Source organism: Tauraco erythrolophus, chromosome 16 (assembly GCF_009769465.1).
Source record: "Tauraco erythrolophus isolate bTauEry1 chromosome 16, bTauEry1.pri, whole genome shotgun sequence".
In the NCBI taxonomy this organism is placed as follows: domain Eukaryota; kingdom Metazoa; phylum Chordata; class Aves; order Musophagiformes; family Musophagidae; genus Tauraco; species Tauraco erythrolophus.
Window position 1 is genome coordinate 7,875,830 of NC_141480.1, and position 26,634 is coordinate 7,902,463.

General features: G+C 43.2%; 1 protein-coding gene across 1 annotated transcript in view; it reads left to right on the forward strand.

The window, feature by feature from the left end:
* The window catches only part of GALNT10 (polypeptide N-acetylgalactosaminyltransferase 10), a 41,922-nt gene extending 18,596 nt beyond the window's left edge, over nucleotides 1-23,326 (forward strand). The window contains exons 4-11 of the mRNA XM_009990257.2: nucleotides 6,010-6,195; nucleotides 7,825-8,008; nucleotides 8,899-9,016; nucleotides 17,528-17,635; nucleotides 19,449-19,670; nucleotides 20,063-20,179; nucleotides 22,267-22,416; nucleotides 23,159-23,326. Coding sequence (XP_009988559.2) covers nucleotides 6,010-6,195; nucleotides 7,825-8,008; nucleotides 8,899-9,016; nucleotides 17,528-17,635; nucleotides 19,449-19,670; nucleotides 20,063-20,179; nucleotides 22,267-22,416; nucleotides 23,159-23,326 — 1,253 coding nt within the window. The remainder of the gene's footprint in view (nucleotides 1-6,009; nucleotides 6,196-7,824; nucleotides 8,009-8,898; nucleotides 9,017-17,527; nucleotides 17,636-19,448; nucleotides 19,671-20,062; nucleotides 20,180-22,266; nucleotides 22,417-23,158) is intronic.
* Nucleotides 23,327-26,634: the final 3,308 nt, after the last annotated feature.

The following is a 26,634-nucleotide window of genomic DNA, read 5'->3' on the forward strand; positions in this document are numbered from 1 at the left end:
CAAGTATCTAAGGAAAGATGAATGGACTCATGTGTAATCTTAAACAAGCATGTCTGCATGTGGGAGCGTAGGGGCAAGAGGCTGGGATAACCTGTAAACAAATGCCAGATGAAACAGAACTTCAGGTTTTGGTGTTTGGAGGCTAGCAGGGAAGGGAAACCAGCCCTGTCTGCTTATAAGGGAATTCTGCAGATCCTCCAGTTCGCTCCTCCTGTGTTTTTCAGCAGGAGGGGGAAAGTTCCCTGAATTTCCAGAGTGCAGTGGCTCTCCTATCTTCATAATATCTTCAGCCTTCTGTGTGTAAACTGAAGCAAAGCACCTCAGCAGTAGGCAGGATACCGCGGGGCAGAGGGAACTTTGGTTGCACTGGTGGCATTTGAGTAATCCGGGAAGGTGTCTGGGAATGTTTGATTTCTGCAGTTCTGCTCATTCTGGATTGGGTTGATGGTACACATACAAGTAAGGGCACTAGAGTTGCAAATGTACAGTGTAACATTCAGAAACCAAAGCTGATAGGGTCTAAAGTGACGTACAAGCCGTGAAACATTGCACTAGTAGGACAGGGGGAATGTTTCCTTCCTAATTCTTTCTCTGAACATAAATCTATATCATAGTTTTTTCCTGACTGATACTTAAAATTAGTTCATTTCTTTCTATCCCAAGCTCCAAATGTTGATACTCCCTTCCCTGCCAAATACTGCAGAGATGTTACAGGGACATGTATACAAAAAGATTTTGTCAGCCATGTTATTGCCAAACAAAGAGTGTTGAATCCTAAAAGTCTACCGTGTCCTCTGCAGAGGACAGTTTGTCTGAGTGAAAGTAAAGGGTTTGTGTGGAGCTCCTTTGAGTTCTGTGAAAATACAGGTTTGGTGGGATGAGACCAAAAAAATCTGCTGCCTTTTCAGCCCTGGGATCGATTAATGACCCTGACAGCTTGAAAGCCTGAGTAATGGCCACGTTATTCAAAACGTTCAACTTGAATCCTTCAAAGTACAGAAAGCAAATGTGTGTTGAGCACCTCTCAGTTGCAGCAGCCCACAGTTCATACAGTCAGAGATGGAGGTCATCTTAATCATCTGAGCTCTGGAGAGTCCCAAAGTGCTACCAGAGCATGAGTCTGCTCTAAAAGATCCCATGACTTCCTCAAAACAACACCTAGCTTTGCATCTCAGGAGAGAATGATCTGAGTCATCAGCTCTGTGTCTTTGAAGCAGTGTCTCCTGCTTAAAGACAAAACAAACTCAGGTTCTCATCAGGTGTGGTGCAACTACTCTTCTTTAACTCTAAACCTACTGGGAAGCAGCCTAGCATGTGCATCCAGTTTGCCCAGCAAGGGATGTACACACTAGTTGTGTGGAGCAGTGGGTTTTGTAGGTGTCTATGAGGAAGGTAACCGCCCCATATTCAGTTACCTCTAAGCAGGTGCTTCAGGTCTTGGTGTGTGATTTAGGGGAGGAAAAAGGACACCTGCCAGGCCAGGCTTCGTCTGTGATCTGTGACTGCAGCGGCCTGCTGCTGTCTGCAAAACTGTGCCGTGTGAGCCGAAGGGAATGAGGTTCCCTTGTACGGCAGAGCAGCTCTTGATGGGAATAGCTGTTGAACTTCAGGCACGCAGGCAAGATGTTATTTAAAAACATGCTAGAAACTTGAGAATTGCTGTATTACTTCCACTGATTTTTGTGAGAAAATTACTTCCGTCAGAGCCAAATCAATTCAAAATAGGCTACAAAGCTGTTGATGATTTTGCACAAGCCTCTGAAAACACAGCTGAACTAATGGGATGTGAAAGAGCCGGGGAGAATCCAGACAGTGCCGAGTTGAGGCGGGCTGTGTGGTTTCCCGTGACGGGATGTACTGAGTTAACTTCTGCTTTGACTTGAACAGTTGAGTCCCATGGACCCTGTGACTGCAGGGCTGTTTAAGCTGTTCCAGTCCTGCAGATGCATGCCCAAGTTGCTTTGTTTCTCATGCATTCGCCTCTTTAAGCTGTAAAAAAAAATTAATCCTTGGGTTCCTCTGTCCTCCTCTGGCTTCTGCGTATGTTTGGTTTTGAAGTGGTAACATTGCTTAGGTGCCTGTTTGATTGGCAGGTGTGCAATGGCTGCAATGAAAACGCAGCTGGACATAAGAAATTCCTGTCTTAGAAAGTCCCTGCCACGTTACTAGTGGTCACCAGACTAATGGCATCTGAGGACAGCTCTGCTTGGATGGTGAGGCCAGAAGGAAGTGCAGTAAGACCACCACAGAAACTTGACCTAGGAAAAAAAAGTCTTATTTTGGAAAGCTTTGGGACTCAAGCAGGCCTGCTAGTGAGCTTCTCCTCTATCTTTGCCCAGTTTTATTTATAGCTCAAAATAAAGAAAGCAGTAGGTTTTGACTGGTACTGTTAATGTATACACTGTATATCAAGTTTATTGCAAAGTCTGTTAGCAAGCTACCAGCCTAGTTTTTAATCTGCAGATAATCTTACTCTCATTTATATGTTTGGGCTGTATTGCTTTGCCCAGCATAGGCGCAGCCATTCGAATCCATCCAGTTCACCTAACAACTTTCATTAAAGAAAATTGCCCTTGTAATAAAAATTACTCAGTGTGACAAGATTCCATAATGTATTTTTTAAAGCCTCATAAAATTTTGTAGCAGTTAATGCCACTTGTTTGTTTTTTGAGATTTTCTTTTAAAAGTAAAAATTGACTTAATTGTGGCAGTATTTGTGATAGAATGAAATAAATGTTTTCTGTCTGGGTGTGTGGAGGCCAGGCTGAGGGGGCAGGAATAGTGTAGGGATAAGGGAATAAGAAAACCTCATCTTTGAAAAGTACATTTCACTGTGTTTTATACGTTGTGAAATTGCTTGGAAGTCTGTGACTCTTTAGTGAGGGAAAGTAGATGCAATAAAGTCTGCTCACTTGCAGTTTGCAATACGTAAGTCTTAACCTTAGAAAAAGCAATGGTCAAGCATGGATTTTTCTGCAGCGATTGAGAACAGCTTATCTGAGCATCATCTCTCCTGCCTACAAGGACAGCACTTGGTGCATGTGTTTCCTACATCAGTGAGAAAACATGGGTGCTGATGGAGGACCTGTAGCTTTTCCTTGCCTCTTCCAGCCATCAGAGACACAAGAAGATTCCTAATGTGTGAGATGCTTCTTACCAATGCAGCATAGAGCGGGCTATTTGCTGCAAGCATGAAATGATTTGGTATTTTTTTTTTACTATGGAAACGTAAAGAAGTGCTAAAGAACCAAATGCAGCATTTAGGAATGGAATAGGAAGTCAGTGGATTAGACTTGCTGCTGTCTCTTGGCAGAGAACTCGCCTGAGAAAACTCTGTGGCTTCTATGCTGCCTTTTCTCCTGTTACACTGTAAAAATGGGGAAGTCTCTCAGTTCTTAACTGCTTGCTCATTAATAGATATAAATCAACCTGTCTTCAGTTAGTCTGTAGCAGAGCAGCCATCATCATCGCTACAAATATGACCAAGTCCAGTGACTTTTTTCTTCACTTGCTGGTGTATGTCATCCTGCATGAGACCAGATCCAAAAACACGCTGGTGTTTCTTGGTAGCAGGCTCAGCTGTGCCATGCTCATACCCCTGGAGGAATCGGTCAGACTGCCTTCAAGTGTCACCACAGATGAATTGGCAGAACAAACCAGGACAGTTCAGAAGGGTATACGATGCCAGAATGTAATGTGAACAGTGCACAGGTGGAAGAACAAACCTCTGGGATCTTTCGCAGTCTCATTTTCTTGCTTGTACCAAAATAGAGTTGCAGAAAGTCTATCTTTATTTTCCATTGTATTGGAGCTTTGGATTTTTTAAGACTTTCCAGTGCTTTTTAGGTCTGGTTTAGATAATGTAAATATTGTAGGGTCCAATCTTGCAAGTGCTTCCGTATATGTGGCTGCTGTTAGGGGAATCGGACCCAGAGCTTCTGTGTGATGGTCGCCACCTTTAGTATAATGAGCACTGGCAGCCATTGTCATGTTTATCTTGTCTTGGGTAGATTAATTAAGGTGTACCTCCTGTCTTGAGCCTAGTTGATTTATGTTTGAAGTGAGGATTGTTTGTTCTCTTTTCTGATGAAGTAATCTTTTGTGATAAACTAATAATGGCAAGGTGTGAGAGCCATGATGTTAAATGGTGGTGGTGGTGGTGGCTTTTTCTTTCTCCTTTTTTTTTTTTTTCGGCTTTTTAAGTCTACCCACTGCCTCAGGAGGAAGGCAGCTGTACTAATAATGTATCTAGTCTCTATGGAAGGCTCTTATTTGAAAAATCTGTAATTGAGTGGACAAAATTTCTGGTTGCTTGAGAGGATCTATTCAGAAGAGACTTGAAAAGGATGAGGGGAAAAGCATGCTAGACAGCAAGAACTACTAAGGGCTCTATTGAGCAGGGAAACCTATGTAGATATTGTGGGATAATTAAACTTGTCAGGCAAAACACTGAAGTGCATTTGTGAGAAAAAAATCCTGGGGAATGTTAAATAAAGCTTTGAAAAGGACAAAGAGCTTGCTAGGAATACCTCAAAAGCAAAGAAGTTGATTTGGATGATCTTTGAAGGAAGGCCAGTGATGGCTGCTTCAAAGAGAAGGTGCAGAACATGTGTTAGTCATAGAAATTTTGCCCATATTTTTCTTCCAGTAGCTAAAACCCCCAAGCACAATTGCTGGGTCAGCACCATGGGAGAGTGCTCATAACTTAGTTAAGTTTATTTGCCCCTCTGCTCTTTTTAGAGAGCTGTTCCAGTACCTGGCTTCCCTGGTGCCCTGTTTGGGGGCACGTTCCTGCTGTCTGCCTTTTCAGCCCCTGCCTTTCATGCCTGCTTTGGAAGCCAAGGAAGACTCTGCTGTGCAGAATGGAGTGGATTTGTTCCCTATAGTGGAGGCAAATAAATGTACGAGGTTATTTGTATTTGAATGGTTGCCTCTGTTCAAGTTTCGTTGTGTGTGATTTTAAGGTTAGTTAATTGCTTAGATTTGACAAACTAGCTTTTGGCTGACAAGGCTTGTTTCCTTGATTGGTTGCTGATGGCAGTGGATAGTAGGGTGCGTTAATGAGCAGTCCGTGGCACACTGTGAATGGGGTTTGCTGTCACCTAAGTCAAAACTTCAGATGCCCAAAGATTGACCCATTAGTGATTAGGCCAGCGTCAGCTCTTGGCCTGTTTTTAGATTTTTCTTTGGTGCTTCACTGTTTGATGTAAAGACAACTGTGTGCCCCTCACTCTTTATGTAAACGAAGCTTTTAATTTCCACATCCAAACAAGCTGTCCATTGTTTCACTCAGTAATCTTTTTCTGCAGCTCTCCTGTTTGAATTCTTGTTAATCGTGGTGACTACAAGTGTCTGTGCCAATTCAGATGTAGCTCCAGTCCATATTCAGTAGTGTAAATATTTCCATATTTAAATATCTCTCTGATAAGCGTTTAACGTAGCCATCCAAGTATATACAGCAGCTTGGCTGCCTTGCTGGCTTTGAGGGAAGTCTCATTAGGCTTTTTGCTGCTTTTTATTTATGCATGAGTGGACAGTCATGTTGTGTGTTTCGAAGAAACTGAACACAACTTAAATCCCCCGAGTGCAGTTTACTTCTGAAAGTGAATTGTCCTGTGTCTCTGCTAAGCTACACTGGTTTTCCACAAAAGTGTCTGAGAATCCCTGCTCTGATAAAGTTCTCCCAGAGGTCTGCCAGCTGGCTTTTTACTCCTTTTCGTCTTCTCTGCTGCTTTCTTTCTCATCCTGCGCTCCTCCATCTTCTCTTAGTTCCTTTCTCTTTTTTTTTTCCTATTGCTTCTAATGTTTCAGAACATCTTCAGAAGTCTTGATTAAGCAGTTATGTTTAACCCTGGATTTAAAATAAATTATTCCTACTTGCTTTTTCCTGTTACTGCATTTGTTAACTGTTCAGGACACACTTCTAAAGACATCTCCTTCTGTTAATGAAGGAACTGCATTTTTAATAAATTAGCTGTTACAGTGTTTAAATTTCTCTTGTTCATACAGAACACCTGAAGAAACGTCTGGAAGATTATATGGCCCGGTTCCCAAATGTAAGAATCCTCCGAACGAAAAAGAGAGAAGGATTGATAAGAACTCGAATGCTGGGGGCCTCTGTGGCGATAGGGGACGTCATCACCTTCTTGGACTCCCACTGCGAGGCCAACGTGAACTGGCTGCCACCTCTGTTGGGTGAGTGTGTGGTGCTGAACGTGGATGAAGGCAGAACTGCTAAAGAGCTGGCCGCAGACGTTGGTGTTGAGTTTGGTTTGTTTCCACCTGCTGCTTTCCCCTCATGCTGTAAGTGGACAAAAGGAAGATCAAATATCTTAAAAGGGAAAACAAACAAACAAAACAAACCACAAATAACCAACCTACCACAAGGCTCAGGTGAATTGTTGGCAACTTGTAGCCTTTAGTACAGGCATTTTTTTCTGTTCTAGAGTCCTGCACTGTACGATAACCCTATCATATGCTTTGCTTAATTAAAGAGAGATCATGTTCCTGTGTTTCCTCACTAAATGAAATCTTAAATAATTTATACTTTCCTAGATGAGTAAACTATCCCATCATCATTCAGGAGTTTGCCGAGAGGAATGGCTTTATGATACAGAAAATATCTTTACGTATAGAGTTTTTTTTCTCCTATATAACTATATTTAACTTCATAGTCTGCAAGCTTGTGGAAAATACTTCTTGCAAATGACAGCTGCTGGTAGGTATTTGTAGAACATGTGCAGTCCCTTCCAAGGCAGTGCTTCATCTTTGAGGATGCATCAGTTTTATGATGTCAGTTCTTTTCAAGGATGACTAATTGAAAAGACAATGTCTTCTGCTTCTGATATCTACATGCCTCTGGCCAGTACCAAACTCCTTTACAACCATGTTGCAAGTGACCTGTCAAAGCTCTCTCTGAGGTGCAACTTTGTCGAGTAAACTGTGGCAGCGATAGTCAAGTGGAGATTTAAGAACCACCAGTCAGATTTGTCAGCAGGATCGTTGGACAGTAATACTGTTACTTTCAACACAGTTTGTATCTGGTAATAGCGGAAAACATTTGCAGCTTCATGACCCCCGGGGAAGGAGGGTGGAATTAGCTCCACTGCCATTTAAATGAGAACACATAGAGTATGTTTTAATTTTAAAGCATAGAAAAGATTTCTATTAGACGTGCATTGGAGGCTGAAACATCGTTTGTCGCCTCTGCTCTGAAAGTTAACTTCCAACAAGAGACCATCTCAGCACTAAAGTATTTAACAAGTTCCAGATGTTTATGCAGGAATTAATCCTGTCTTGTATGATTTGGTTGGAAGAAAAGGTTCAGGGGAGGAGGTACACTTGCATTTCTTGAGCCTGCTGAGAGTAGTTATGCCATTAGTCCGAATGGCTTCCTGCCAGATTCTGGCATGGCAATTAAAGCAAGGTGGTACAATGGACTATTGCCCTGGCTTGGAATCGGTGCAGAAAGGGTTCACATCCCGGTCGCTCGTTAAAATGACGTATAAGATGGTCTGGTTTTAGCTTGGAGGTTTAGGTATTCACGTTAGCGTGGCTACGTCTTTCTGTTCTGCTTCTGGGTGATGATCGCTGTAGCGTCAGTATCTGGTGTTTTTATCTCAATAGTGTGAGCCTGAATATCTCAATTATTGCAGAAATACCAGATAAATTGATATGAATTGGAGGATCTGCCCAAAAGAGCGGTAATGGGAAGAAGGCTATGTTCCTCTTGGATAACTTCGTATTTTGATGCTCTTTTCTGTAGTGTCATGGTCAATGGAACCAACTGGTGCAGATATTCTAACATGTTTCTCCAATCTTCAGATCGCATTGCCCGAAACCGCAAGACTATCGTTTGCCCTATGATTGATGTTATTGATCATGACCACTTTGGATATGAGACTCAGGCTGGAGACGCAATGCGAGGTGCATTTGACTGGGAGATGTATTACAAGAGGATCCCTATTCCTCCTGAGTTACAGAAACTTGATCCCAGTGATCCCTTTGAGTAAGTTACTGAAATGCAGCGTGCTAAGAGCTGGCTAACAGAATAACACCCTGTTACAGGGTTGGTTTACAACTCGGTGTAGTAGAAGTCAGAAGCTGGTGTTAAGCTACTTGCTTCTTGGCAGCTGTTTGCTTTGTTGGTTTAAAAGGAATGCATTGTGCAGTAGCTGTGAACACTCCTTTTCATTGCTGTTTTTTGCCACCTTAATTCCTGCAGAAGTTAACATTTCATTTAAAACTGTAACGTGTAACATTTAATGTGGTCATTTATTACCGAGATCTTTCAAACATAACTTAGTATCCCTAACGCTCTGCCAAAAACAACAAACCAATGGCAGCTTATGTGTCATTCCCAGGTGGGGGGAAAGAAAACCTAGCAGAATAATTATTGCAATGTTGATGATTAGAGTGCATTGCAGAGGTAAATCTGTGATCAAGTTGTGGTCTGCTGTGCTATGCTTGCCAACAGTGAGACAGTTCTGCTGTCTTTTATTTTTCTGCAGTGTTCCAAAAAATCCCAACAAAACACCTTTTGAGGTCAAGCTCAATGACTTGATCGTACTACTGAGCCAAAGAGCACCATATGTGCAGTGTATGGGTCCCTCTTGGAGAGGTTATGTCCTGTCACCTAATGAGAACTTTTTTGCCTGTTTGGTGGAGGGGCATTGACGGGTTCTGAAGGGAGCCTAGTCTGGTCCTCCTCGTTTGTAAGTGGGAAATTAGTAGATAACACAAAAACAACTGTTTGATGCTCCGATGGAGCTGCAAAGGCACCAGGAACACTGGGTGGTGAAAAGAATATTTGTCAACTCTTGCTTTGTTTTTTAAATGTTTAGCTAGAGATCTGTATCTTTGAATTGTTTATAATATGGAGTCTGGTTTTTCCTTAAGGTCTCCTGTAATGGCTGGAGGACTGTTTGCAGTCGATAGAAAGTGGTTCTGGGAGCTGGGAGGGTATGATGCAGGTCTGGAGATATGGGGAGGAGAGCAGTATGAAATATCCTTTAAGGTGAGCTATGTTCTCTGGAAATTACTTTTGTTTTGAAAAGTGAGAATTGCTCTGAGGCACAGAATGTGAATGATCTGTCTTGTCCTTGCTTTTGCGTGTGACTAAAGGTGGAAGGGCTGGCAGTAGTAAGACAGTGCACAGAAGAAACAGTGATGATGTGACCAGTCATTTGCGAGGGTCAGTTTTGGAGCATGATTAGCTGAAGTGTTCCCCGTTCTGTGGTCACAGCTTCAGATGCATGTGCCCTTCCCAGCAAGGGTAAGTCAGCTTGCATGGAGCTCGCTCTGACTGTTAGGGTTCTTAGTACTCACCTTGGCAAGATGAAATACTTTCCTTCTTCGGGGAAGGAGGATTCAGGCAGCTTAGTGTTTGCCCAGTTGAGTACCTCAGTCCTGAGCTTGTGTTCCCAGAGATGCAAGTAACTTACTGTCTGTAATCAATCTGACTCCTGGCTGCGAGGAACTGAGACTAATTACCCTGTAAGAAATCTTCAACAATTGGAATAATAACGCTGTTGCTGGCAATGACTTCAGATCATTATCTACCTGGCTTGGGGACAATTCTGTTACTTACTGATTGACCAAGCTGTTTAGTTGAGATCTTTAAAATAAGAGTTAGCCAGCTGACCAAAAATGTATACTAATAGTAACAAGTAACTGTGAGCCGTGAAAGACCTCTGGTACCTGGGTTATCTTGGAATATGGCACTCTGAAATCCATTCTAGGAAACCCACTGCAGAGTCCCAGACGATTGAAGGCAGGTGGCTGCTGTTCTCTTCAATGGTGGGAATCCTTTCCATAGCCTGGGGCAAACTGAGTTAAGATTTCCATGTTAAACTCTGTTGGGGCCACCATGTGGTTTCTCTTTCAGAGGTTGAATATATAATCTTATAGGTGTCTGGATGCCACTGAACTAAGCTAGTTGGCCTCAGCAGGAGATGGAGGAGGCTAGAAGATGGTAGTGATGCTAGTGTAGTGCACAGTTAGGCTTTGGAGGCTAAAATTCCTCCTCTGTCTCCTGAACAAACAAGTCATGGCTGCTCTGTCATAAAACAGGTTCCTAATTCTTGATGCTGTGCAATTCCAAGGCACATCAAACTATATTCAGTAAGCCATATTGCCATACATATATACATACCGTGTACTTCTGTACAGCAAACAATGGAAGTAAAGACATTATCTTGAAAACAATGCCTTTTCTTGCATCGTTTGCTCACAAAAAAACCTAAGTAATAAAGTCACATTGGACATCCCTTGTCCTCTGTAACAGTAGCAGGAAGGACAGGGTCAGAGGGCATCTTCTTTGGAGATGCCATTACAGTTAGAGCCATTTATTCCTTATGTTGCATGGAATGAAATTGTGGAACAATGTCATTCTCTGCAGGAGGGGCAGTGGCAGCATTCAGCCTCTTTTCCTTGGCCCTTTTTGAAAATGCTGGTTTCCAAGAGTGATGACAGTGGCTGGGCAAGCCCTTTGTCTGTCATGCCACAGCAGACAGTCACACTGCCTGAGCTGCAGGAAATAAGACTACTTCATTCATCTGATTGCTTATCCTCTCTGAAACACACTGGGTTTTATTTCGGTCCGGAGATGGTAATTTATGGAGGGATAAATTTGCTTTAATTAATCTCTGCAAAGACCCCCTTTTTTCTTTCATTGTGCAACAGAAAAATGAAGTTTTAACTGAAAGGGGCTCAGTGTATTTTCAGAAATTAAGATAAATTGATACATTCATCTGTGGCTGATAGATTTAATAATTCTGCTGGAATTGCAAGAATAGAAGGTTTGTTCATAGAATTTATGAAGCTATGACATTTCCTGGCAAGCTCAGAGCTATGTTTTTACCTTTAGAAGCAGACAGATTTTGTAGTTAAAGGGGTACTGTCAACTAATTTAAAGCTGTGGATTTAGATGTGGGGTACCTGCTTTTACTTTATTTATTATCTAGTGGGAATTCAGATTCTAAGTGTGCCAAATTTACGGCCCAGCTTTAACAAAGAATCCATTCCTGTGCTTGGGAGTTGTGGGTGCAGATACTGTTTTGTACTGCTGGCCTGTGATCCATTGCATCAGATCTGTCCTTCTCGAGCCTCACCAGGAGTAGTTTTATTTATTTTTTTTTCCTTAAGCATATTCTTTTTTTACCATATATGGACTGTACTTTACAGTTTTTTTGCCTTTATTTTAAAAGCCAGGGCTCTGTTGCTGAGAGACTGGAAATAAACAAGTTTATTTAGGAGCCTCTTGCCTTTCTGTTTTGAGATCAGATATGTTTCTGAGAAGAAACTTCCAGGCTGAAGGCAAGCCAACAGAGAAACCACCAGTGTTTAACACCTCAGAAGACATTTAGCTGGAGGATGAATCAAATTCTATTAATAGAAGCCTCGCTCCTGGGATGAAATGTGTATACCAAACATTGCTAGAAAACATAGCATGCTGTGGGGACAAAAGAATTTAGGTGAACTTCAAATTAGAAACAAACTTTCTAACCCTAACTGCTGGTTTGCAGTTTTCTGGGTCTTCTCAATCCCTTAAAAAAAAGAAAATTGTAGCTTAGAAAATAAGGAGTCAATCTATCCATTCCATATTCAAGTAGAAAACGCACGCTTCTTCCCTGTCTTGACCGGTGTGTATCCGGAATAGCTCAGTGCCTTTAACCCAGTACTTCCACCGGTCAGAGCTCTTCCTCTGTCAGGTTGTGACCAGATGCAACGGGAAGGTTGCTGGCTTGGATTTTGGATGCAGACATTACACCTGTTCCACTGAGCCTCGTTTTCTCATGAACCTGGTTTGCAGAGCACTCCGGGCACACCGCTCTGCGCACCTGGGGATCACCAGATGCTGACCTTTGAGTACATTCATGTATTTTCGAGAAAGGGTGAACAGGCATGCACAGCTCTTCCTGCGTGACACTTGGTGCTTTTCCTTTCTGCTGCCCCACTCTACAGCCCCAGATTCTCTGTTCAGCAGACTTCCATGAGGGCTTTTTGGGGGTCGCTTCCACCCCTTTCCCCTCTAGTTTTTCATAGTCTTTAGTATCTTTCTGCAATGCTTTAAAGGTCGATTATTCAAAATTGAATACTTTACTCGGAGTGACAATGTGTCTCTCCCCTTCTAAACACAATTAATAGCTCCGATTTTCTGAATGCTCCTGCATTCTCAACAAATACCTACATTCTGCTGCCTGCGTAACCACTTCATTTTCTTCGAGATTAATGTATTTGATTTGGAGTGGGATATATGAAGCATTTAAACTGTTCCTTTCTGGAAATCCTGCTTTGTACAGCACTTATCTACGCTCAGTTTTATTTGCAATCATGTTGCCTCTTTTCCAGTATTTTTGTGGCTTCTATCCTGTTTGACTTACGTAATCCTCATTAAACTGCTTCATGCCTCTCTTCCGTAAATGTGTAGTCTCTGTTTTTTGGGGAATAAGGAAACAGAAGAGGAAAAAACGATGTCTGACTTGTACAGGCATAAATATAGATGTACTTTGTACCTTGGATCTTGAGCAATGTGGTTCTCAATCCTCTCATTGTACATTGTACTTCAAGTGCAAAGTATGAGAATCTGGAGTGTCTCTCACTAGGTAATAGATCATGTCAGTTTTCAAAATATTTGTCTTGTAATATAGAGATTGTGAAGCCTTCATAAAATTCAAAGGGCTTGGTGCAAACAGTTGCCCTGAAAAGAACAATTAAGGAGAGACAAAAGAGATGGGCAGTACTCATGCTCTTCACGCCTTGCTTCAGCAACAGGAAGCATCCACTGCACTTATTCTGGTGATCATAGATACTGGCATTTTTCCAGATCCTTCTCCCAAAGCATCAACAGGGATTGCTTCTCCTTATTTCCATAGGATAAAACATGTTGCATGTTTTCCAACGAATCCAAGTGCTCCATAGCTTCTGTTCACAGATCTAATGCATGCGCCTCCTTTGCCCTGTGTCGGCAGTGCATTTCTGATTTGCATTTTGCCACTGGCCTCCTGGCAGGTGCATAGTCAGGGTGCAGCTGCCAAGGGATCACTTCTGACAGCACTTGTAGTTGTATCGCTGAAGTTAGTGCTGATTGTGAACCTCCACTGCTTATTCCAGGCACATACACCACTTCCCAGCAGCTCATGTTTGCCCACACTGAAACAGGCCAGGCATTCTGCTGCTTCTTTTGTGTGATTTTTTTTTTTTTTTTTTTTTTTTTTAAGCCAGCACAAGCTGCTTAATTCTAAGGCTCTCAGCTGCAGTAGAGGGTGGTTTCTTTCTCCCTTCCTATCTGGTGATGCAGAGGTCAGGTTCAGACTATTGACTTGAATTTTTGGCCTTTGTGTTCACCCTATGTGGATGGTTCAGGTTCCAGAGTAGCCTCCCACCAAGCAGCAGCAGGAAAAGGGACCCCCTTGCACTGAGAAACATGATTATTGGAAAGTGCTATCATGACTCTCAAATGCTCCAGACAGTAAGGAGGGGCCATGCTGGTGTGTGTTGTGTGAGAAAAGGCATTGTGCAAACACATAGATCCCAGTGCCTTTTTGAGCTACCTTAATCTTTTATAGAGCAGTAAGTCCCAGCTGCAACAGCAGCTAATGCTTACAATACAGAAATTACTATTTTCCTGAATTACTGGTTGCCCTTGCTTTCATCCTGTCACCTACCCTGTTATGCAGAGAATCCCTTTGACTTACCCACTGTGTCCTTTTCTTCCCACCTTTGAGTGTGTGCTCACACAACCAGCCAGCTTCTCTTCATTGGTCCATCCCATGGTCTTTATTTCTGTTATGGCTTGCAGAAGCAGCTTTCCTTTCCAGGCTTGACTCTTTTTTGTTTTCTTCCTCTCTTGGGAAGCATTGTCTCATCATGGTGCAGTCTTTGGAAACCGTAAACCTTGTTTATGGAGATAATTTGTGTTCACACATCAACTGCGGTATTGTGTTGTGTGTTTGAGAGGAGAAGTTCAGCTGTCTTACGTGACGTTGTTTTCTGAAATAGCAGGAAGGGAATTGGATCAGCGTAACATTCCCATGTAGAGAATAGGTGGCGTGTTATCTTGTGCTTTCATAGCACACTAGCTGAGTCAAAGGCTCTTGAGTCACTTTATGAATATGGAGTTACAGCTCTCCAGGCTACTGAGAAGATGGAAGTAATATCACCAGTGGTGTTATTTTACTTCCCTTGTATGTGGTTTCATTATTAGGGTGAGGCTGTGGCCTTAGAAAAATCTGTTGTGATATTCCTGTTGACCTCAGCATAGCCAGGTTTTCTCTTAATTCCAGCAGATCTGTCAGCTGCTAGATTCCTAGATCAAAATGTAGATAGATAAAATTCAGCCTGAGGAGGAAGAGAAATTTCCTGTTCTCTCCTAATGCTATCTGATTAGATAATTATATAAAGCATTGCCTGCCTGACCAGCTTTAACTCTTGTTCTTACGGCGTTCTAGTAAACGGCTGATGGAAATTAAGTGCATCAAGTTCAGGCTCTGATGTTTGCTGTTGTGTCAGCCAGGGAGATGAGGCACCATCTCACCTTTCTGTAAAACAACAAGGAGAAGAAGAAACTGGCTTACGGAGAGCACAGTAAGTGACAGTCAGTGTCACCATGACAGCATGAGAGCAGCCCCACGGAACAGGGCTGTTTCAGCTGTTCGGCAGTGCTGTGTTTTCACCAGTGTAAGTGCTGGCACGTCGTGCCTGTCACCTGCATTGTGGTTTAAAAACAACCAGATATCCCTAACTGGGTGGAAGTGTTCTCTCAGCTAGTACGCAGCTATTTTGGGGTTGCTTCACTTGCAGTTATTCCTTGACAGACCCTTGGATGTGATTCCCCTGACCTTTAACTCTCGCTTCCTAATGCTTTTGTTAGCTGTGTTTTACCAATGCGTGTCACGCTCTATCCCTCTCCTCCTCCTTCCAGTTTTATAGATAAGGACTGGTAATTGTCTTTATGGAGGTTGTAATGAGTTCTGTCACCACACAAAGAAGCTCACTAATAAAATAAATCAAAGCAGCAATGAATGAATGGAAAGCACGCTTTTAAAATTAGATTTGTACTGCAAGTGCCACACTGTCACTTGCAGCATGAGACAATATTAAAAAGGCACTGAGTTGGCAAAGTACCCTGAAAGGGTCACTGAGCTCTGCTAGCAGGAATTAGGAAGATTTCCGTTGCCTCTACGCAGCACTGGTAATTGCAGCATCGTTTGGGAGTAAATATTTTAAAGCATTATTAGGAAAAGAGCACGTAAAACTCATCTTAGATTTTACTTGTTCAGTAACTCAGTTAAGTAGCTTTTCTTATCATATCACTACATGTGTTTATGTAACATCGTCTTCTGTGCCTGGAGGCTTGTACGAGCTCGGAGCTTTTGGCCCAACATGTCAGTCCTGTCTGGCTTCCCACGCCTCCCGCCTCTCCCGCGCACCACTCAGCAGATAAGGGCTGTCTGTGTTATTGCCTCACGAGATCCGCAGGGCGAGGGCAGCGCTCTCCTCTCTAGCTGCACGTTGGCAGGAGGGTCTGTTTCTCATGTTACTTAGGGAAGTCCTTTTTTCAGGAGATGTGTATTCCTGGTGGCCTGACTGAAAGCCATTCCTTAGAGATCGGGGGCAGGTGAGGCATCCTGTGGGCAGGCAGCAGGGATAACAAGCTGGTGTTTTGATTCAGGCTTGTGTTGCACGAAAATGCAGCTGCTTGTGAACCGATGGGGCTTTCATGATGCAGGGTGCAGCGCACAGGGCAAGAAGACGGCTTGTTGAGGAGTGTGTGTCTGTGCAGCTGAGCTCTAGGCTTCTTCAGCTGTTCCTGCAGATTTTTGTAGTTCCCACATCTGTTGCAGCTCTTACAGCCTTGCACAAACCATTTCTGTCATAGAAACATGAAACGTCTCCAAATTCTTGTTTTCTCAGTCTACCTGTTAATTTCCTAGCAGAGAAATCACACTGCAGCCCTCTGCAGCAAATAGCACAGCAGCTGCAGAATAAGAGGCATTTTTAATTCCCCTGGAAACTTCACAGAAGCTGAGCGCTGGTGTCTTTTTTCATCTTCGTCTCTTCTGTACCAGCTCCTCAAGACACAGCAGGGACAAAAGGAATGAAATTCTGTAAAAGGAGTGTTTGTCAACTTTCTTCTTGTCTCTCTCACCATAACGACATGTAATTAAGTACCTTGAACTTTAGAAGTTGCCTGTGAAAAATATTCCTCTAACTGAGAGCAACCAACCTCCATTAAGTTATACGTAGTCAGCAAATGACTGTAATTATTAGGGCCAGCAGACAGAGCTGAAACTCCAGAGGACTTTAGTGTCAGAGCTAATAATTATGCAGCAGCCTTGGCCAAATATTTCTCTTCCGAGCTAAGTATTTAATATTGTCACTGTGGATATTAATGGAATTGCCTTCTATGTGTGAAGCTGTTGACTAAGCTCATTGCACAGTGAACTGCGGTGGCTCAAATTAGCCACAGTGAGTGGAGAGATCAAGAACACTGCATCAGCCTGCAGCACCAGCAGACCTTCTTAAATACTGCTGCCTTCGGGGCATTAACATAAGATCTGGGGACAAAATGAAGGGCAAGACAGCGTCGTGCTTCAAGAATTCAAAGTCATTTATTTTGCATACCGAAGGATACTTTTTCTTTAAGTATTGATTAGATATCTCTGGGAAGCACATATGAATATATTTCTTAAACCTAACGAAGTAGATTGGCTACTTCAGAAAACATCTTCTTTGGTTTCACTTGGACAAAATGATTGCATACGTGCTATAAATAAGGAATAAAAGGAAGTCACAGAGTGAAATCTTCCCAGATGGGGAAAGAAACTTCTAGGCCTAATCTAGACATTAACCAAGCATCAAGGTAGTAGTCTTCAACTAGTAGTGTGTTCCAGTGACTTTCTGAGGGCTTTTTTAAAATCTAATTATGTTTTCACCAGGCAGGGATTTCTACTTAATTGCAAGGCTACAAAAGCAATGAGTGCATGTCGGCAGTGAAACCATATGAGAGCAGTGATAACCACAGGAAAAAGCAGCCGTTTCTTCTGGTTTCTGGCACTTGAACAGGCTCATGAGTTCCGTGGAGAGTTTGCATAACACATGACTTGTACTACAGAGGTGGCCTACCTTTTACAGCAACTTTACACAACCTGTGCCCAAGTCTTATATGGCAGTCCAGTTGAACTATTGCTGTAATAACATATATCAATTTAAAGTGTGCTGTGTGCTTTTCTCTGGGTGCTTGGATTTATTTTTTTCTGTTCTTTTCTCTAAAGAATGCAAAACTGAACTGTTTAGCCATTGGGCTTGACAGCATTTGTGCTAAATCAAGGCTTACTGCATGGCTCTGAGCGAGTAGTTATAGGATTTGAGACTAAGTCAAGGAGGGGAGGGTGTTTGGGAGAGAGTGTACTTTAAAGCAAAAAAATCTGAGTTTAGCTTTTTCATTACTTGAAAGCCTTTTTGTTTTCTCTTCTTCATTTTTCTCCATGTAACCAAGAGTGAATCTGTATCTGTTGTTCCACAGGTATGGATGTGTGGGGGTCGCATGGAGGACATACCTTGCTCTAGAGTTGGTCATATCTACAGAAAATATGTTCCATACAAGGTTCCAACAGGAGTCAGCCTGGCAAGAGTAAGTGGCAATGGCATTCCCCACAACAGCTGCCTGACTGCAATGTGACCATGCTGTTGTCCTCTCTCGCTCCACAATGGGAGGCAAATGTAGGCTTTGTAGTCCATAAATTGTACAGTGGTCAAATAGAGCAGTTTTGCAGTGGTGGATGTGTGGCACGAAGGGAAGAGAGCCTAGGGGAGCTGCAGACTCATGGGAAGGCATGCTCCAGACATCAGCCATTGCTAGGTGTTGGGAAGGGACTTTGCAATCAGGCGCTGGCTGCGGAATCACCAATAAAAACAAGATATGGCTTTATTTGTATAATACTTCAGACATTTTATAGCTGTGCTCTCCCAACAGCAGCAGGCTTCAGCGTGACAATTGTGTTTCGGTGATTGAAAGACCTCTCAGCTTCCAGCATCACAGACCACTGAATGGGCAAGCTGTAATTTTCCACAATGGAACGTTCTGTGCCATCTTATTTCTTAATCTAGTGTAGCCCAAAGAGGAAAAAGCTTTTAGGTATCATGCCCTAGCTTTCTCCAGTTAATGTCCAAATTGAGAAGGGATTGTATTGCCCTCTGGTGGGAGAAAAAAAAATCATAGGAGCAGGAAGGCTACAAAACTAAAAACCACAAAAAAAGATACCCTGCTGTTCTGCAGTCGTATGGCTTGCACAGTGTTAAAATGTTTCCCAGTTTAATAGCATCGCCCTGGTTAAAGAATTTGAATTTATTACTCAGCCCAGCAATGACCTGTCAGAGCAAGAGAGTGCTCTCCTGTCTGTGCCATCTCTTCAGGAAGGAGCTGTATTTCTTTTGATTCAGTATTTGGCTCTTGCATACTCCCACAGTGCTGGAAGGAGGTGGCGGACAGGTGTAGGGAAGACTGTTTCTTGACATCTAAGATTGTACAGTCACCTTAAGGTGAACACCTGCTCTTGTTGTGTATAGGCTGCATTTGGGGCAGGATCAGCACACTGCTCGTTCTTAACGTCCTAATTTTTTTGGTAGTAAATGACCAGTGGTGAAGTGACCACCTTCATGCAAGGTGGGCGGTGCTGCTGGGCCATGACCACGCATGGCATGTTACTATGTGGCACCAAGGATGTACCTGATGTTGCCAGAGAGCAGTCCAAGGTCCAATGGTGTCTCGAGTGTGTTGTGACAAGCAGCAGGGCAGGTGTCTCAAGAGGGTGGTGTTCTTGGAATTACACAGTGGATTAAGGTTTACAGCGATACGTGCAATATACTGCTGCTGGCAGGTAAACCCTTTGCTTCTGTTCTGAAGGGTCGTCACCTGAAAGTTCCATATTCCTGCAGTATCTCAAAATGGAAAAAGAGTGGTAAGAAAGAATATTGTGAACTGAAGCTTTTCCAGAACGGAGTACTGCAAATCCCATTCCTAGATGGATATAAAAGATGCAATAAGAAGGATTTAAGAAAGCAGCTTTTTGTCAGGGACCTTTAAACATCCAGTGGTATTTACCAGCATCATTTTCTGACTAGCTTCTTTACAGAAAAAAAAAGGAAAAAAACCCAACTTGTGATTAATGTTATTTTTCTTAGCTACAAGGAGCTAGATATAATGGCAAAGTGCCAGGATTCTGTTTTGACCTCAGCTGAAAATATCTTTCTAAAAGTCCCTTGGGAACTAGAGAATAATAAAAATAATCTTCGTCCTGAAGCTGGAGAGAAAGAGTGGATGTGAGTGAAAATCCTTTCTGAGCAAAAACATGAGAGCTGTTCTGAATGCTGATGTCAGTAGTCTGTGCTCAGTATTCTCAGATGTTTTTCCCTCTTGTTTTCACACGTGGCTGTTACTCACACAGAACTTGAAGCGGGTGGCTGAGGTGTGGATGGACGAATACGCAGAGTACATATACCAGCGCAGACCAGAGTACCGGCATCTCTCTGCAGGGGACGTCGCAGCTCAGAAGGAACTTCGGAACAACCTCAACTGCAAAAGCTTCAAGTGGTTCATGAACGAGGTCGCGTGGGACTTGCCAAAGTTTTACCCACCAGTGGAGCCTCCAGCAGCTGCCTGGGGAGAGGCAAGTTTGTCTCTAAAATCCGCAGTGGGCAAACGGGCTGCAGTTCAGTTTTTCAAAGTTGTCTTACACATGTACTCCAGTGCCAGTTTGCTGTGAGTAAGGTGGCAAGTGAGTGTTTAAAGATCCTGCTTGATATGTTTCCAATAGTGGGCTGTGAAGTCCTGTAACCAATGGGATTTGCTGTGTCTGGAGGTTATTGTACAGCGGCAGTGGGTCCCATTTTGAGTTCATGTGCTTTCTTCTAGCTGTTATCTGCCAGCTCAGATACATAGTTAAGTGAGGAATCTTAAAACTGTCTTCATACAAATAGTGCCACTATTTGAGGCAATTTAAGCCTTCTTTCCTGTCACCTGGTAAGAGTAGGAGAGTCAGTAACTAATTTACTATTTCAGATACGCAATGTAGGAACTGGACTGTGTGTGGATACTAAGCATGGAGCCCTGGGGTCCCCACTGAGGCTGGAAAGCTGTGTGAAGGACAGAGGAGAGGCAGCATGGAACAACGTGCAGGTAACTCTCTCTGGCAAATCATCAGCCCCTAAATTAATTTGTGGAGGGAGAAGTTATAAGTTTGAGAAGGAAGGGCATTGCAGAACTCTGTCAGGTGAACAGAGGGTGCTGTGCACTCCAGGGCTCGTGTGCTGATTATACTTGATGGGCTTGTAGCAGGATGTGGCTTGTGTTTGTGGCAGTCTCTGGAGCCTGGCAGGCTGCGTGCAGAGCTTTTACCTCTGCTTTGAAGCTCTCAGAGTGAACAAAAGAAAGCACAAGAAAACAATATGCCAAAATAATAAAAGAAACCAGTAACAAGGCAGCTGTAATATGTAACAAAGTGAATATTAACTTCAAAGGTTGTGCTGAAAGAAGTGATAGAGGAGCATCATGCATATTAATGAACCTGCAGGAGTGTTCAATAACTGCTTGCTATCATCCTTCTGACAGGAGGCAAATGCGCTATAAACACCCAGCCACTGCTGGAGAGAGACGAAATGGGCCAGGCTATAGATTCACCCTCTCAACATATAAGGTGCCAGAAACGACAGTTTTATTGTAACAGAAGGGAGGGAAATATTTGTTTGTCTAAACTGTAGGAGCTGAGCTGAGAAAAGATCAAGAAAACAATGGCTCTGTTACAGAGCCATGCATAACTCTTCAGGGGAATGGCTTCAGTAGTAGGAGGCAGAGGGTTGTTGCATGTCAATTTTGATGCATGAAAACTAGAAATGAAACCAGTTTACTCAGGCACAGTCCAAAACTAAGCCTCTGTTGTGTCAGGAGGGTCTTGAACAAGTGGTGTTGGCCTCCGTTTAGGAGGAGAATGTGTTTTGAACTTCTGTGTAGCTTTGAGCCTAAAGGATTCTGGTAATTTCTCTCGCAAGAAAGGTTTAAAAGAGAAAGGAACAAAGTAGCTTCTTTGCGCAAAAGTTTTTGGCCATGCTGCTTCAAATAGTAGCACCCTGCTCATTACTGGTCTTTCTTACTGCCCCATGAGATCTTCCTGAAGAGGGGACTATCCCTCCACCTGTCTCCAAAAGGAGCCCCAAGAACAGCCCTTCCCTTCAGGAACTGAGCAAGAGGTGTGCTGGGTAGTAGCCCTGCAGAACCACATTGGCTAGTGCTGGTCACGGAGGATACTTGCAGCCTTGACAGAGATGCTGTTCTTGTCAAAGCAGAAAGCAAAAGCTTGACATCAGTGCCTGCCTTTAAACCAGTTTATATTTTGTGGGATTTAGTCCTATGATGCTTAAAACATGTCAGAAGCCAAGCCAAGCTAGACCATGCTGCTGTCTTAAGCTGTGGCCACAAGCAAATGCCAAGGGGGCAGGACAAGTTGCAGAGCATGCATGTGGTGGTACTTGCACCAACTCTTCTCCCATGGTCCAACCTTGTGGCTCAGGGATTTCCAGGCCACATGTACTGGCATCCAGCAGCTTTTGCCAGGCATTGATGGGTTGTGCCTAGTTACTAGAGCTAAAACTCTCTCTTCTGTAGTATCCCTCCCTTCATTTCACCCGAAAGTGCTGGGAGATCATTGCAGGGTCAGTGGAAGAGAGCATCAGGAAGCCTTGCCCTAGTGATTGCCCTTCTGACAGTTGGGTGGGATGGGGAGCTTGGGCTCCTGGTCTCTTGTCAGGGAAGGTGTGAGACAGACTCTTCTCAACGTGACTGCAGCTGCCTGTGCAGACTCAGGTACGTACTGCCAGTGTTAACTTGGAGCTCCTGTAGCTCTCTGCCTGTTTTGCTGGCTGTGAAGTGCTGTAGTTAGTCAGCTGCTCACTTAATCCATGATGTATGTCTGCATTGCAGAGACATTCCAGGCTGCCGTTAGTACCCAAGCTAACTAGCATGGCTGTTGGCAGCAGCGCAGGCTCATTTAGCACACTGTGTGGCAGACTGCAGGGTAGCTGATCCAGACTCCCCTGGTCAGTAGTCCCTGTCCCCAGAGGTGGAAGTAGTTTTCCTCTAGAAGATATTGTTCTGTCCCTGAAGCCATCCCCACCCTGTGGGCAAAGAAGGGAACATAGATCAAGTCATTCTTCTGGTGAAAGCCCTGTGCCTGGTACCCACCATCCTGAGGGTCCTGTTTGTCCTGGCAGGTGTTCACATTCAGCTGGAGAGAAGATATCCGTCCCGGGGATCCTCAGCATACCAAGAAGTTTTGTTTTGATGCCATTTCCCACAGCAGCCCTGTAACCCTCTATGACTGTCATGGAATGAAGGGGAACCAGCTCTGGAGATACCGAAGAGTGAGTGCGTGTGTGCGTGCGCGTGTGTATTCTCATTTAAGGTGTCAAACTGCCTGTAGGCACTTAAGTTTCTGTAAAATGTCACCACTCGTTTTATTCCTTCTCTTCATGTAGCTGTGATAAGAGAACTTGCAGACAATCTGTTGTCATTGTGCCATTAATTACCCTTGATTAGAAAGAGGTGACTCCTCTGTTCCACTACGTGGAAATGGTGAGGACTGCTTTTCCAGGGCTTGCGAAGCAGAAGGACACTCTTCTTGCAGTCCTTGCAGTCCTGTCCACAGCTGGCAGTGAGGTGATGCAACACCCTTGCAAAACCTGTTTGCAAAGAGGTGTGCCATGTTTATTGGTTTGCTCTGAATACTAGAAGACCATGCCAAAGGTAGATAAGGATTTATTCATCCTCCTATTAAGCAGTGCTTTTGTGGCCAACAGGTAAGTAAATTCTTGGCTAAATGACCTATCCTAGTCCTTGAAATCTACACCCACTGTGCTGGGAGTGACTGCAGCAGGCTGTGAGCCTGTAGGCTGGGGAACCTGGCTTCAGACATAGTTTTAGAGCTTCCCAGTGCAGGAAAGGGTGGGAATGAACCTGACACTTGCCAACCAGTTAGGTGTGGAACAACGTCAGATACTGCCAAGTGACAAAATAGCTTGCCTTGTTTTTTTTAAGACTTCTTTCTGGTTTAAAACAACTTTGCTTCTCTGTTTAGCAATGTCACACCAAACTTCTCTTCCCCAGGACAAGACCCTCTACCATCCAGTAAGCAGCAGCTGTATGGACTGCAGTGAGAGTGACCGAAAGATCTTTATGAATAGCTGCAATCCTTCATCTCCAACACAGCAGTGGATATTTGAACATACAAACTCAACTGTCTTGGAAAAATTTAACAGAAATCTTGATCTTTAAAAGACTGAGGAAAAAAAATATATATATTTTACAATTATAGTTTTTACTGGGGAGGGTTGCAAAAAAATTTTTTAAGAATACTTTTTTTTAAACAGTTAATGAAGGTAAAAGGGAGAATCTCAGGAGAAGGTTAACTAGCAGGCCAGTCTTTATTGTGAAGATGCTGCATCCTTCTCTTTTGGGGATGGTGGAATTTTAAAGGCTTTGCCAGAGCCACTTCTCTGCTGAGACTGAACAGAAACTCTGTTTTTAGAGGAGTATGAATGCGATTCAATCTGCTTTTTTTTTTCCTTGCTTTTTTTGTTTTGTTTTATTTCCCATCTGGGTATGGTGTTAAATGATTTTTTTATCCAGGACCCATGAGGACTTTTTGTAGCTGCTATACAACCCGCTGAAGTGTTCCCACATAGGTACTTTATCTTGCAAAATCTATCTGAGTAAAATCTTGAACACAAGATTTAATCCTCCAATGTCATAGACATCAAAAAAAAAAGGGCCATCAAAATGTTAAATGAAATGAATATTATTTTTTTTTCCCTAAACCAAAATATATTTCAAACAGGTTGAGTATTATTACTTTCCAAATCATAGCTCTGATAAAGGAATGAGCTCTAGTGGACGTGCAGCCAAGTGTTGGGAATATCACTGTAGTTATTAGCGATGAGGAATCTGGGTTTCCGGTCCATTCGCTTTGCAGTCAGTTTGTCACTCGCTGTTGAATCTTCAAGGTGAAAGATTAGCAGAGGGTTTTTAAGTAAGCACAGTTCTTACAGGTGAAGATTTTTGCTAAGGGCCTTTGGATATCAGGTTCCAAATTTGCCTCCTATTCAGAATCTTTTTATTATGGACTCCTATAGAGTTTCTCAGAGTTAAATCTGCTACATGAAGGCAACTTCCAGTTTTCCTTTAAAGGTTTGAAGGCGAACTTAATTCACAGTTGGTGTGAGCAGATTAATTCAGGACAATTAAGTCAGGGCTGAGATTAGCCATTGGTCTTTATCCATTTGTTCTTCAGTCTGTAGTTTGTTGCACTCATGAGTTCTGTGGTCAGTAGTGTTCCAGGCTTGTGGGAATGTGCTATTAATGTCTCCTGTTTTCCCAGCATCCACAGCACTGAACAGTTGACTGTGACTGGAAATCTGCTTAAGCAGAGATGGGGGATTAATAGACCCATTTCGCTGGTACCCTGTCCCTTGTGTAGTCAGTTAGCAGTGCAAGGTATTACCCTTCTGGTCCAGCTGTAGGATCTGCCAGACACTGAACCAGAATCGTCTCATCCCAGGAGCTGGAAAAAAATACTGATGCTAAAAGATGAATGGAGGACTGTTGATTTCAAGGCTATCTGAAGCAAGTGTTTAAAAAAAACTTCTCACTGGTTTAAAATTAAGTTGTTGCAAAACCAGATTTAATAGTTCAGCCCACTTAGTCTTATACTGAAGGCAGCAGTGACATTTTCTGGTAAAAGCTGGGAATGACAACGCAGTTAACCTTTTGCAAAGATGCTGCATAAATCAATAAAACTAGCCCTTCTCCAGTAATTGCCCAGCTTCACCGTTTGTCCAGCTGCCCACGCAGGAATGTTGCAAGTGGAGGTAGTGTGCAGCCAGCTCTGGGAGTGAAAGGCTGAAACACTCAGGATAGGAGCAGGAGGCCCCTCTGGAACTCTTAAGCACAGTTAATGGACTTCCCCTCCTTGGAGGGGCAGGGAAGCTCTGCTCTGGGATGTCTTTCTCTCCTGTGAGGGCAAGATTTTTGCCTAGTGTCAAGAAACAAGCAGGCTGGCTCCCTCTGCAGAGCTCCAGAAGTAAGAAGCCCTTTCTGATGTTGCCAATTGTAGGATCATTGCCCATGTTTCAGATGTCTTTGAGGACACGTAGTGCTGTGTCTGTCAACTGGGAGCGGACTAGGACAAAACCAGCCACCTCTCAAGCTCTCAAGCCTGATGTATTGACTGTGAGGCTCAAATTCATTTCCACCTCTCTTGCCCTCACAGCTGAGGCCATGTCTGACCTCTTCTGCCGACTCACCTGCCCTACGCAGTCACGAAGCAAGGGAAACACGGGCACTGCATTGCAGCTGGGACCAGGCTTGCCAAATGTGGTGGTATCTAACATTTTGGGAGTGAAGAAAGAAAAAAAGCTCTAGGCTTTCCTTGTGACAGTTTGGCAGCAGTATTGCTGTGGAAGGGAGAATGGTCTTAAACAGAGTTGACATCTTATGTTCTCAGTAACTACAATATGTCTGTCATTAGGATCCCTTTTCCATTTCTTTGGGAGACAGAGCCACCTTCCAGTGCTTTGTGTCTGACTGTTGCTTTCCTTAATTTATTAATGCTCTTATTAGTCTAGTAGTGCTGACTGTGGATCACTAGGTGGCCTGACTAGATGTCTTTGTGAATGTTTTGATACCTGTGGAACAAGAAGCTGTTTGTCCACAAACAGTGCTAGGTTTTTATAATTGAGACACGATCAGCAAATGATATAAATGGACTGTAGGTCATTGTGCTTGCAGCTTGCAACTTTGCCTGTCTTAGTTTTCTAATGAGAGGATTAGCTTCTGTTTCTAAAACGCATGGCTTGCGTTGTACTTGGGCTCACCTTGTGAGAGAGTCCTAGCTGCTGGGCGCTCGCTGCAGAGAGAACCACAGTAACCAACAGGTCTTTTACCACGTAGTGATCTTAGTTTGGAGAGAAAGGAGAGCTTTTAGCAGTCTGCACCAAAAGGTTAGGTAATTGTTGAGGCAGTTCTTGCTTGACAAGTGACCACCAGTAGATGGAAACTGGAGCTTTTCTGTGAGTGGTCCTACTGGGTCCTTCTCAGTATGGTTGGTCTGATCTGTTTGCTGAAGGTGTGTGATCTGAGTGTGATGAGTGCCTCACAAATTCTGTATGCTTCTGACTGGCTCACTGGGCTTTGAGATATTAGTTTATTTACATCAATTATACTTTTCAATACCCTAGAGGCTTTGCTGACTAATGAGAAGACTTAATATAGCCAACCATCCACTGATTGAGAAATATAAGCTGCATTTCATCATCTACATCTTTTAATTAAGCTTTTGCTGGGCAATCTGGTTAATTATTCCAATTACTTTTGGTTATTTGTAAGCAAAATTGCTAAAGCATGAATACGTAAGCAAATCTTCACATCTGCCTGCAAGTCAAGACTGGAGTTTAAATACCAGTGATTATCTAAGCAAAATAAATGTTTTTCAATTTTTTTTTCCAAAAAGTATTCAAACACCCCTCATTCCATGACTGCATAAATTCTGCTTTTAAGTGTCAGAATCCCAGACAACAGGGGGATCC